We start from the raw sequence: 13,742 nt of genomic DNA, 5'->3' as shown, positions 1-13,742 counted from the left end.
GACTAGCCTTTGTTGTGCAAAAGAGACAACCCACAGCAACTGATGCAGTAAACAGGGAGGGGCAGCAATTTATGCTCTGCCTGGGAGATATAAAAATCTACTAAAGACTGGTTTATCTGCCTGCTGTAGCTGCATCAAAGCAGCTTGGGAGGGAGGCAGTGGTGACACTTGTTCTGAGGTTTTAGAAGCTGCCTGGACCAACAATATAAGCAGCAGCCTTGGTTCTCAGTCCAACCATGTGTAGAGGTCACTATTGTTAGGAGTAGCATGCCATGCACTTATATAAAATTACACAAAAAAAAGGGACTCTGTAGAAGGACGACAAAAAAAAACTCAAATTACTATCTTGATCTCAAACAGCTAGCAATACAGTACTTAAAACACTTTTATCTACTGACTTGGCTTGCATTTTTGCACATCTCTTTCTCATAATAAAAACAAACAGAAGTTTAACCTGAATTATATACTTTGACAGCATGGTGTTACCCCCCACCCAATTAATTCTTCTGAAGTAAAGACATTCAATTCAGGAGTTTTTGTAATTTCTGGTGAAAGCAAGTCGGGGGTTCGATTAGCTCCCTGCTCAAGTGAGGTGGGATTTATTACACCAACATTGAAAGTAATGAAAGAATCAACTAAATTTGCCTTTGCCAATAAACAGGACTTGGTCTTTCAAAACTAAGATGATTTCAGATCTTACAAAGGATAACTGATCCACCATGGACTTTATGTATATATTGTATTTGTCAAACTTTTGTACATTATATTTAGTTAAAATTAATTGATATTTTCATTATTATAATCTAAAACTTATTCTAGGTTTCATATTCACCATCCTGAAGTTGGTAATGTTGTATAAAAAGGCTATGTGGAATTCAGTAAGTATATTACAATTAGAAATGCATACACATAGAATTAACCTGAAGCAGATTCTAAACAAAGACATTTCCCCATCATAGGATTCACTTACAGGAAGTTCTATAAAACCCTGACAAAATAATTCCAAAAAAATAGTAAGTGTCCCATCATAGACATCAATGATTTGTACATAATCCAGCAAGCCCTAATCACTTCAAACATGAAGAATGAGTTTTGAAATGTAAAGTTCCCTGAATTATTCACTATCAGAAACCAATCTTTTGGGAGTTGAGGATTCTCTCTAGTCCTTGGATGGAACAAGTACATTGCCAAATGTGTGACCTGCTTGAATGCTGACTTTCATCAACTACCAATGCCACACTAAAAGATCAGATCTAAGATAACCATCAGAATGTACATGAACTGGGGTGGGGTGGGGAGTGGGTAGAAAAGGAAGAGGGGGCAGGGGAGAAGGAAAGTGACTCAATGGGCTTGTTATCTTTCTTTACAAAAATAAGAAATTTTATACAAGAGACTTCTATCCTTTTCACCCATCTATTGACTTCCAGACTGGTTGAATACAGTTTGATTTTACACAGTAAAATAGAATGAGCTACATATGCAATTTTAACTGAACTCTTGCTGGGAGAATAGCATTAGAGGCAACTGGAAGTGATACTATCAGCACATTAACAAGGGAATCCAATAGCTAATCATGACCAGCATCAACCGAAAACAATGATTTGCAAGCTTCTATATAAAAAAAATCATGGTTGGTAGATGAGGTCATACTGGGTGACTTTATTGTCAAGAATTCCAGCCAATCTGGTTCAATATAGTTTACATCACAATTCTAGCCTGCCCAGAAGTGTGTGATTTAAAAAAAAAACTTGGAGCTCAATATTTGGGCATTCAGATTGAAGGCATTTGCAAAATTAAAGCCATGGTAGAACTCAAAGGCCTAAACTACAGGCAAGAGAGGTTCCAGCCACATTAGTTCCACAACCAGTCACAGCAGGAAACAAAAACAGCTTCTTTGTGGAAAGAGGCAAATGCGCCTCCGGTCGTGTACTGCCGTTTTTATTTTAGTAAGACAGATGCATTCTAACCTGAAGGAATGGAATAGGACTAAATTCAGGTCACTGGACTGATTCCTTTAGTTGTTTCGAAAGAAGTGGATCACATGGCTCACTGAATAATTGGGAATGGGCAAGTTTGATGCGCATTTTTATAAAAAGAAAAAAATACAAAATAGGTAAATCTAAATGAGTAGGTTGGGTTGGCACAGGAATGGAGGGAGAAAAAACACACTGACAATTAATTGGACTTGAAAGGCATTTTAAAATAAAGGAAACTTCTACCCGAGGCTAGAAATTTGCCTCAATGTTAAATGAAGCCCATTAAATCAGAAGTTCCTGCCAGTGCCTCTTTAAAATACAAGGAAAACTATAGAATTGGAACCACTAAATGTTAAATTACAAAATTGTGACTTACAGTTCAATTTGGTGAATAAGCAGGAACTCAATTACAAGATGTACTAACTGTGCTGAATAGGTGGGGTACAGGAGAAGAGGAGACAAGCAGCCAGGCAATCAGAATGGCATTGATTCCTGTCCAGTGTGAAGACTGTCAAATGCAAATGGATCACGCATAAAATGTCACAAGTTGAGACTACTTTGCATGCTTGTAATAAGTTATCACTTTTGCTTTTAGGGTTATGGAAGAGAAGACAGAACAGTAGCAGTCAGTAGCTTTTGTTCAGTGTACAGTTCTGCTAACTTTATTTGAAATAAAGATAAAAAAGCTTGGGTTATCTTTATGGTGTGTACCAATTTTGGGGCAAGTTTTTGCAAATTAAACTTAAAATAAAAGAAAACAGCCTCTAGTGCCCATTAATCTTGATCATGGCTCACATTAGTCATTCGCTGCTCCTCAACTGGTAACAATGAGGTAATAATTCAATTGGCTGTCTATAGGGACATTATATCAGGATCTTCATACATTGTGAATTTACTTAAGTTGGTCAGTATCTTTGCTCAGATGCAGAAATCTATTTCAGGATTTACTGGGCTGTGTTCCAGGTACTATTGATATACTTGGAACTAGAGCACAGATTTTAGATTATAGTCCTTCCCTGGGGTAAATTTGACTTTGCCCTGGCTGAATTATTCTACCATTTCCAAACACTCAGTGGAGGAAGGGAAAGTATTGTTTTGGATTTAAAACAAACAGCGTTAACCATCATTAGTCCCAATCTCAGTTTATTCAAGAGTTTTACTGCAATGGAAGGTCCTAAGTTGCATTTTGTGACAAAACATTTTCCCTTCTTCCCTCAAAGCACACACTAGTAACCTGCACCCTGGCTTTGCGAAAGCCATTCTGAAGCCAGCTACGATGGGAGCATAGCGTGGGTAACTCCAATATTTTATCCTCCGAGAAGCACAGCCACTCATTGGTTTGAGACATCTAGGACACATTGTGGAACAAAATAGGTATAAAAAGTTGTATACCACAGCATTTTGGACCCAACATTCACAGATTATCACATGGACTTCAGGGGCAAGGGTGAGGAGGAGGAAAAAGAAAAAGGACACATTGAACTTCCCACCTTCGAATAGTTGGCAATTCTGACGCCCATTCTACAAGCTTGAATGGTACTTTGAATTGCCTTTTCTCATCAAAATCCTGGAACTCCCTTCCTAACAGCACTGTGGGAGAACAGTCACCAAACGGACTGCAGCGGTTCAAGGCGGCGGCTCACCACCACCTTCTCAAGGGCAATTAGGGATGGGCAATAAATGCCAGCCTCGCCAGCGATGCCCACATCCCATGAACGAATCAAAAAAAATCCCATGCTGATGAGCTTGCTGTACATTAGTCCTTTTTCCAGTAATAGTTTCCCCTCGTGTTGTATACGATGTAGCTACCAGTTTCACTATAAAACCCTGAAGGATGTAATGGACTACCAAACATGCTGACTCCATAAGATAAGCAGCACAAGATGGAAAATATGTGATTTATGTCACAACCACCCATCACTTTAAATAAATACACCTGGTTGTCAATGTTGAGATCAAGAACAGAATTTCCCTTTGCCCTGACTTAAGGCACAATGGAGCACACCTCATTACCAATAGATTATATACTTTTAAAATAGTAATCTTCAACAGGGGCAACTTTAAAAGCATAAAATGTAATCCTTTAGTAATAAGATGGTATGAACATTTAGATCCAATCTGAAAAGCGTCCAATTTTTAGTTCAATTCAATGGCTGGTCTAAATAAAATATAACTGGATAAGTAGTTTTGGGTCAAGACTAGACAGGTTATTAGCAAGGCCATTGTTTGGAGATTTGTTTCAAATGAAATCACAAAACACTGGTAAACACCTTTTTCATGGAATTATGAGGTCAAGTTGTGTTGTTTATGATACCGAACCAGCAACTTAGAGGTCAGGAGTTCAAATCCCATCAAGGCAAGTTGTACATTGAATTCAACGAATCGTGATTTGTGGGCCAACACCAGAGAGAAACAAAAAAAAAGTGGGCCATGAAAGCTACTAGATTGTTGTAAAAACCCAGGAAATCTGCCACCCTGTCTAGTCTAGCCTACATATGATGCTACTATCTCACATTATGTGGTAGAATTTTAATGCTGTCTGCTGTAAACAGATTCACTATGGAAAGCACATCACCACATTCTCACCAACTTGAAATGGGCAATAAATGTGTCCTTAAAAATAAAAAGCTAAAAATGGAATTTGACTTATTCACTTCCTATAAACCATCAGGCCTAAAAAAGGTAAGCAGAATAGAATGTCCCACATTATAATGGAATTTGACTCAGTCACTGCAAATCATTGGTCCTGGTTATAGGAGGTCATCAATATCCCCATACAGTTTCCTTTGGTCCTCAATTATTTACTATGTCTATTTTAGGATCATCTGTTAATTAGGACACCACTTCCTCTAGTCTTATATCTAGATTACCTATCGCTTGCTCAGGAGATTAAAGTTGCTAACTTATTTTAACAGGTTCATAATTTCAGAAAATAAATAAACCTAGGGGTGTCAGGGACTGTTTTAAAGTGGGAAGAAAAAATGCCCATGTTTCAATAATACTGCATCACAATTCTAAAAGATGTATTTATACTACAGCTTTATAGTATGGGTGAGAACCAGTTTCACTTTACACTGACGTACTAAGTGCAACCTGAATCTGAAGTCAGAGCCCAACCTGACAATGAAGCAAAACTCCATGGAGGATGTAATCCCACTACATCAGTCAGTTCAGGCATTGATACCTGATTTACACTCCACAAGTTTGGTATTGGTACATAGTCAAAGGCACTTTGCACCAGCACTATATTTTTGTAGTGTGAATGCACTGCAGGTTTAATTTTATTCCCACAGTAAGTTATGTTGTTAACACTTCATTGGGCAATATCAGCTTATATATAGAATAGTGAAACTAGCAATTTAAACAGTTTGTTACACACTAACACTTAAAAAGTACCAAACCATCAAGACCTTGCACCAACAATTTTCTTAACTAATTAGCAAGCAAATCATACAGATTTTAAAAAAAATAAACTGAACCTACCGAAGTCAAAGCACCATACTTCAACTTTCAAAGTTCAAACAATGCAATAAGGGAGTGTTTAAAAGATACTTGGAGGCTACAGCAACTGAACAAGGGAGAGCAGCAAGGGAGCATCTCTCCCCATCACCACCTGCACCCCTCCTCCCCACAATATGGCCACATGGCCTTGAAAAACAAGGCCAACACTTCTTAAATTTACCAAAAACAAAATTTCTAGGTCAGACCCAGTGAAACCTACCATATTCTAAGCACTGATGTATCAATAATGCAGAATGTCCCAGTTTTGGGCACAGTACATTTTCCATTCACACATGTGGTTTACAAGTGACAGTGTGAATTCATAGCAATGAGTTTGTCGTGGACTGACAATGTAGACTGACATGATGCTGCTGAATACCAAGTGTAGGTAAAAATGATGACATGAGCTGGAGGTTTGTTCAATTAAAATTCTATAATGTTAGATGATCAGCACATTACAATCCACTATTTTACATTTTGGCTGTACTATATTTGCATTGCACATTAGGAAAAATAAAACAGGAGAGTAGTTTAGTTCAGAATTTAAAAAGTGATTGCATAACAATCTGACACATCAATAAAACTGCGATGTCATCTGATCTAATCAGCAAAAGCCTGATGAAACATTCAAATAAGCAGCAATCAGAAGTCTGAAATCTAATGCAAATAATTGAAATTAGGCTCCTGAAACAAGATTTAAAAAAGACTTCCAATTGCTGCAGTTACATTGAGTATGAGAAGCTTTGTACAGCACAAGGCTCCAATCTCTTAGAGTTTAAAAAAACCAATCCTTGATATTAATTCATTAGTTATGTAATCTACACAGTAAAGAATTTTAAATCCACTTATGATAACAGTAACTGACCAACATATCACCTCAATCACCAGGTCATGATATCCCCTCATCCATGGCTGAAATTACATAAAGTCTGGGAGTTGTGCAGAAGATCACCGTGAACAGAGTGACAGAGAAGGAAATGTAACTTTTGTTTCAAAGCTGGAGAGCTTTGTATGATATTTATAGGTGACCCTATGCTTTTCAAGCAGAAGGACATTGTCATGTCGGGACAAAAGGCTCCTCACTCAAATAGAAACAATTCACTTTCAAACTGGTTTTCCTGTGTAGATGGAATGTTTACAAGAAAGAGTGCTGGGATCTAGATACAGGAGGAGGAGGAGGTGTTTCATGTGCTCAATACAAGTTGGGAGCTGGTGTTTCCCCTTGAAAGAAAATCTCAGCAGCAACTATTTTCCTACCAATAGGAAAGCTGCCAAAAATCTGAAGAATTTCAATTGCTTGAAAAAAAATCCCTGTTTATTAGCATTTGCAGTTTATGAACTGACGAATGACCAATGCGTCATAATAAGCTGCATTAAGTGTGCAGTTCCACAACAAAATTCAGTTCCCCATCTAAATATAGGTTACAAACTTATAATTCACCAGATCTATGCCACATGTTGAAGCCTACAACCATACCGTACACTTAGATAAACCACTGGCTTCAGCCTCCAAACAGGTTGAGAGAGAGAGATTTTATGACAAAAAGTTACATAAAGCAAGACAAATTTCACAACTACCAAGGCATTTAGACAACCGTGCTGTTAGAATTTGGACTAAGTCACATTAAAGCCACAACCTAGGACTGTGGCAGTTAGTCACTTTCAAAACTGCAATCTTGTCAAAGCTATTCATTTAATTCATTATTCACATTACCAGTTCCTGGAAGGAAATTGTGGCTCATGCCACCATTGGATATCAAACAAGCAGTCGGGCAACAGTGGCACTGGAGGGGTCAGAGATAGAACAGAATGTCGTCAGCATGTCATGTGGAAGCTAACCCTACATCTGTGGATGATGTCGCCAAGGGGCAGTGTGTAGATGAGGAAGAGGAGGGGCCAAGAATAGATCTTTGTGGGACTCTGGAGGGAACAGTGTAGGAATAGAAGTCATTGCTGGAGATGCTCTGGATACAATTGGATTAGTAATGGTGGAACTAAGCGAAGGCAGTCCCACTGAGCTGAACAATAGAGAAAAGGTGTTGGAGGAGGATGGTGTGGTCGACCATATTGAAGATTGCAGCGAGGTTAAGGAGGGATAATGCATCACAATCTCAGAGGATGTTTTGTGACTTTGGTCAGAGGCATTTTGGTGCCATGGCAGGAAGAGAACCCGATTGGAGAGAGATTCAAACACGAGTTGCAGAAAGGATGGTCATTGATTTGGGAGGCAACAGCACACTTAAAAACTGGAGAAAAAAGGTAGTAATTTACAAGGAATGATGGGTCAAAGATTTTTTTTTTTTTAAAAAGAGGAAGGAGTGATCACAGCAGTTTTGAAAAAGAGAGGGAGATAATACCTGAGGCGAGGGAACCATTTACAATGTCAGTTAGCATGGGGACCAGGAAGGGACATTGGGTTGTTAGCAGTTTAGTAGGAATGGGGATCAAGGGAGTAGGAAATGGATCTCCTTGATGAGATGAGCTTGGAGAGAGCATGAGCGGAAATAGGAGAGAGACGGGTTCAGGAAAAAAAGTGTGTGTTGGGGGGGGCGGGGGAAGCAGTACAACGGATGGTCTCAATCTTAAGTGACAAAGAAGTCCATGAGCTCCTCGTACTTGTTGGCGGATAGGGTAGAGGGGGCAGGGGTGAGGAGTTTAAAAAGGAGAAAGAAAGAGTTTGTAGAGCAGAAAAGACAACAGGAATTATCTGTGTTCAAGGATATTCCTGGAGTACTGCCCTGTTTTGGCAGATTAGAATGAGGCCCAATGACACTTCAATGTAGTCCAACCAGATCTGGTTAAGGATGGCTAAATAAGTTGTGCACCAGAGATGCTCAAGTCTGTGCCCCTTGTAAATGAGGGAGTGAATATGAGGACCGTACTAGAGGGAATAACCAGAATGGGAGTGTGAGAATTTTAAAATCGAGGTGGTCAGACTGGGAGCCAATGTAGGTCAGCGAGCACAGAGGTGATGAGTGAACGGGGCATCAAAGGTAGACATGAGAGAGTGGTTGAGAAAATCAATGGCTGCAGAAGTATTGTTCTGAATGGTGGGCCAAAGACTAGACAACTGGGATTTAGAAAGTGCAGTTGTAAGTGACTTGGGAGAGAATTTTTACCCGGGGACAGATGAAGTATGTAGAGGAATATGGGTGGTGAGGGATACAAGGATATGGTCAGTGATGGCTATGACTTGTTAATAAGGGCCACAGACACAAGGTTTCATTCCTGCCAGCAGTTAACAGTACAGAACCAGTGAGTTACACTCAGTAACAAAAATAGAAAATGCTGGAAACACTCAAGTCGGGCAGCATCTGGAGAAAGAAACAGTTAACGTTTCAGGCCAATGACCCTTCGTCAGAAACTGACAAAGGGGCATCGACCTGAAATGTTAACTGTTTCTTTCTCCACAGATACTGCCTGACCTGCTGAGTATTTCCAGCATTTTCTGTTTTTATTTCAGATTTCCAGCATCTGCAGTATTTTGCTTTTGAGTTACACTTGGTGTCTCATTTGCTAATGAAATAAAAAGTGAATGCTAATCCCATATGTAGTTCATCAAGAATCACAGCAAGGTGTATTAAAGATGTCACTATACCTCTTTCCAGTAATACAATCAGGTGTGGATACAGGTGACACCAGTGCTTTGCTGCATTCAGAATGAACAGGCTGCTAAGGTTTCAGTGCAGAACAGATCAGGTGATCTACATGTATATGCTCTAAATGTAGAAAGTTTATCTATTGGCTATGCATTTGTCAGTTGTAGGACTGTTCCACTGGGATGCATGGTTGGATCTGAATTAGAAAGATTCTCTCCAGTACTGGAATTTCAACTATTCTATTAAAAAGAGACAAGATGATTGCTGGAGTGTTTCAAATTTGGGCAAACAAGCTGAAGAGTTTTTTGTTCCAAAAAGTTATTTGCCACAAGGATTTCTGAAGAATTTAGTCTGATACATTATGCCCACTACAAAAATGCCAACTAAGCAATGTATTCAGAGAATACATAACAATGACATGCATACACCAGAGACAGATGTTATGTTCATACCAAGAGCCATAGAATTACATAGAACATACAGCAGAGAAACAGGCCATTCGGCCCAACAGGTCCATGCCAGTGTTTATGCTCCACACAAGCCTCCTGTCTCCCTATCAGCATATCTTTCTATTTCTTTCTCCCTCATGTGTTTATCTAGCTTCCCCTTAAATGCATCTAAGCTAGTCCCCTCAACTATTCCTTGAGTTCCACATTCTAACCGCTCTCTGGGTAAAGAAGTTTCTCCTGAATTCACTATTGGATTTATTAGTGACATATATATGGCCCCTAGTTCTGGTCTCCTCCACAAGTGGAAACATCTTCTCTACATCTACCCTAACAAATCCTGTCATAATCTTAAAGACCTCTATCAGGTCACCCCTCAGTCTTCTCTTTTCTAGAAGAGAGCCTCAGCCTGCTCAATCTTTCCTGATAGAATTGAGAACTTATACCCAGTATCATCCGATTAAATCTTTTTTTGCACCTTCTCCAGTGCCTCTATATCCTTTCTATAATATGGAGATCAGAACTGTTCACAGTACTCCAAGGTGTGGTTTAACCAAGGTTCTATACAAGTTCAACATAACCTCTGCTTTTCAATTCTATCCCTCTAGAAATGAACCCCAGCACTTGGTTTGCAATGGCCTTATTAACCTGCATCACTTTTGTGATTTGTATATCTAAACCCCCAGATCCCTCTGCTCATCTACCCCATTTAGACTCTTATCCAAGCAGTATGTGGCCCCCTAATTCTTCCTACCAAAATGTAATACCTCATACTGAAATTCATTTGCCAATTACTCACCTGTTCTGCATGTTTATTAACATCTTCCTGTATTTTGTCACAGTGCTCCTCAGTATTAACGATGCCCCTCAATTTAGTGTCATTGGCAAATTTTGAAATTTTATTACAGATTCCAGAGTCCAAATTATTTATGTAAACAGTGAACAACAGTGGTCCCAGCACTAATCCTTGTGGAACACCACTTCCCACCTTTTGCTAGACTGTCTTTTAAAAATAAAAACTGGACAAAGGCAGACTTATGACCCTGCCCTTTTATACTCTTTGCAAGTGCATAGCAGGACTTCGAATATTGTTTACTTTAATATACATGCACCAGCACTCACGAATTTGAATTAGCACCAGCACCAAGTCTGAATGTACAACGGCAAACATCGACAATGCTATCAAGCAGCACTTACTCACCAATAACCTGCTCACCGATGCTCAGTTTGGGTTCCGCCAGGACCACTCGGCTCTAGACATCATTACAGCCTTAGTCCAAACATGGACAAAAGAGCCTAATTCCAGAGGTGAGATGAGTGCGACTGTCCTTGACATCAAGGAGCCCTAGTAAAATTGAAGCCAATGGGAATCAGGGGGAAAACTCTCCAGTGGCTGGAGTCATACCTAGCACAAGAGAAGATGGTAATGGTTGTTGAAGGCCAATCATCTCAGCCCCAGGACATCACTGCCCTGGAGTAACTCCTGCAGTGTCCTAGGCTCAACCATCTTCACCTTCCCTCCATCATAAGATCAGAAGTGGGGATGTTGCTGATAATTGTAGTGTTCAGTTCCATTCGCAACCCCTCAGATAATAAGGCAGTCCATGCCCGCATGCAGCAAGACCTGGACAATATCCAGGCTTGGGCTGATTGTGGCATGAATGTTACTTGCCACTTAAGTGCCAGGCAATGACCATCTCCAATGAGAGAGAGCGAGAGCGTCTAACCACCTCCCCTTGACATTCAACGGCATTACCATTGCCGAAACCCCCACCAACAACCAGAAACTTAACTGGACCAGCCACATAAATACTGTGGCTACAAGAGCAGGTAAGAGGCTGGGTATTCTGTGGCAAGTGACTCACCTCCTGACTCCCCAAAGCCTTTCCACCATCTACAAGGCACAAGTCAGGAGTGTGATGGAATACTCTCCACTTGCCTGGATGAGTGCAGCTCCAACAACACTCAAGAAGCTCGACACCATCCAGGACAAAGCAGCCTACTTGATTGGCACTCCTCCACTACCTTAAACATTCACTCCCTCCATCATCAGCACACCGTGGCTGCAGGGTGTACCATCTACAAGATGCACTGCAACCACTCACCAAGGCTTCTTCAACAGCACCACCCAAACCCATGACCTCTGCCACCTAGAAGGGCAAGGGCAGCAGGCACATGGGAACACCATCTGCACATTCCCCTCCAAGTCACACACCATCCTGACTTGGAAATATATCACCGTTCCTTCATCGTCCTTGGGTCAAAATCCTGGAACTCCCTACCTAACAGCATTGTGGGAGAACCTTCACCACACGGACTGCAGCGGTTGAAGAAGGCGGCTCACCACCACCTTCTGAAGGGGTATTAGAGATGGGCAATAAATGCTGGCCTCGCCAATGATCCCCACATCCCATGAATGAATAAAAAAAGGTTAGACAGGTCTGATTGGTGCCGTGTAATATTACGAGGTTATACCATTACTAATTTGGATAAAATCAAAGTTTTAGATTGGATCACAATGTGATCCATAGAGCACAAATTGGAGCCTGCACATACAGTTAACACCTCCGATTTGGGATCATTGAAATTGGAATGTCCCAGGGATGGAGACAGTCACGTTTAATGAGTCTCAGTCCTGGTCCCTGTCCCGAGCAAGTTTCAGATCTGCATTATTAACCACTAGAAAGTTTACACTGCAGCAAGCGAAATTAACACCACGGTACAAAACTGGCAGGAAATAATTAGAAACGTAATTAATAAAAATCATAAGCGATGTAGCAGACGCCTGGTAAAATAAAACTTCGGCCAGAGAACTCAACTAGGTAGCTGAGAAAGGTCTATACGATTTAGATCCCACTCCGGTCATTTATTAAAGAACAGGTGCTTCCTTATTGGAAACCGCCTAGTGCCGATCGGACAGTAGCTGTACTGTGCCACAGCTTCACCGGACTAGGGGTAATTTGAACGATCCGCTCTTTTGGGGTCGTGATTTCCCAGTACAGACTCACTTTAAAAAGCAGAACGATCCCATCCCAGAAACGTTACGGACGGATCCTCAGATTCCATTTGCAGCCAGCTCAGGTTGGCGGAGTTGACAGCATTATTTCGCAGCATTGTCTGTAACTCCTTTTAGCAAGATTTTTTTAAAAAGCACCCTAAACGTTCATTTAACTATTGAGAATATCTCCACGACTTCCACTGTTAGAAAGACAAGCGCGACTCCCCGCTAATTAAAAAAAAAACTCAGAAAAACTTGTGAACAGGCCAGGTATAAATATCAGAATTTTCTCGATGATTAATCGTGCTGAGATTTTACATCGCGGGACAGAACATACTAAATATTTGGCAAGGACATGAATCGGAAAACAGAAATGGACATAGAAATTAAATGTAAATTGACAGGATCACCTATACTCACTGTTTGAACATCTTTTCCATGTCCTTGATCTGTTTCCTGGTGAATTCTTTGAACTCAGTGTAAGGGTTAAACACTTTAGCTTGCTTGGGCTCTGTAGTCCCTTCATTGATACCCAGTCTCCTGGTCAGTTTAGCGGAGAGCTCGGTGTCTGCATTGGTTGTGACTGGTTTCTCCTCTGCGTCCACACCCACATCTATATAATTGTTATTCTCTAGTATTTCACCGTTTGCATCCTCTGTGGACATCTCCAGCATCAAACGGCGCTGGAGTTTCTTGGCCAGCTCCTCAGATGCCATGTCTCCACGTGAGTGTTTCAAGGACCCCCTGAAACTGACACAGCACCAAACTGTGAAACTTACAAACACTTATTGAACTCGTAGCCGCCGCCTGCTTTATAACTCGGGGGTGGAGCCGATCTGATTGATAGTTTCACAAACCAATAAAAAGGCTTATGTGTTATAACGCTACATCCTCAAGTAACCAATCATCATGACCCGAGGTGGTGGGGAATGTTATCTTGACTCGGAGTTAGAGCGAGGATTGGTGCTGGTTTGTGATAACATTTCGAAAACAGCATCCTGGTGGCTATACCTCCTTCAAAAAGGACGTGTGGGCATTTTATCTACATCATTCAGGAAACCCATTGAGGAATAAAAAAACATTTTTAACATTTTCCGCAGGTAATCATTTTCTGTTCTAAAATTATAGAAAAAGTAAATTATAAAAGAGTTTTTATATTGCAGCTTAATAGGCACTTGCCTGGATGAGTGCAGCTCCAACAACACTCAAGAAGCTCGACACC

General features: G+C 40.6%; 1 protein-coding gene across 2 annotated transcripts in view; it reads right to left on the bottom strand.

Moving 5' to 3' along the window:
* The window catches only part of efhd1 (EF-hand domain family, member D1), a 98,818-nt gene extending 85,502 nt beyond the window's left edge, over positions 1–13,316 (bottom strand). The window contains exon 1 of one of the 2 annotated variants that reach the window (XM_067994698.1): positions 12,941–13,316. In XM_067994698.1, coding sequence (XP_067850799.1) covers positions 12,941–13,236 — 296 coding nt within the window. In that variant the 5' untranslated portion in view covers positions 13,237–13,316. Of the gene's footprint in view, positions 1–6,342; positions 6,436–12,940 lie in introns of those variants that run through there. The other variant, XM_067994699.1, reaches the window with a different exon arrangement.
* Positions 13,317–13,742: the final 426 nt, after the last annotated feature.

This window comes from Heptranchias perlo, chromosome 13 (assembly GCF_035084215.1).
Source record: "Heptranchias perlo isolate sHepPer1 chromosome 13, sHepPer1.hap1, whole genome shotgun sequence".
NCBI classification, from domain to species: Eukaryota; Metazoa; Chordata; class Chondrichthyes; order Hexanchiformes; family Hexanchidae; genus Heptranchias; species Heptranchias perlo.
This window is presented reverse-complemented; position numbering and strand designations above follow the sequence as displayed.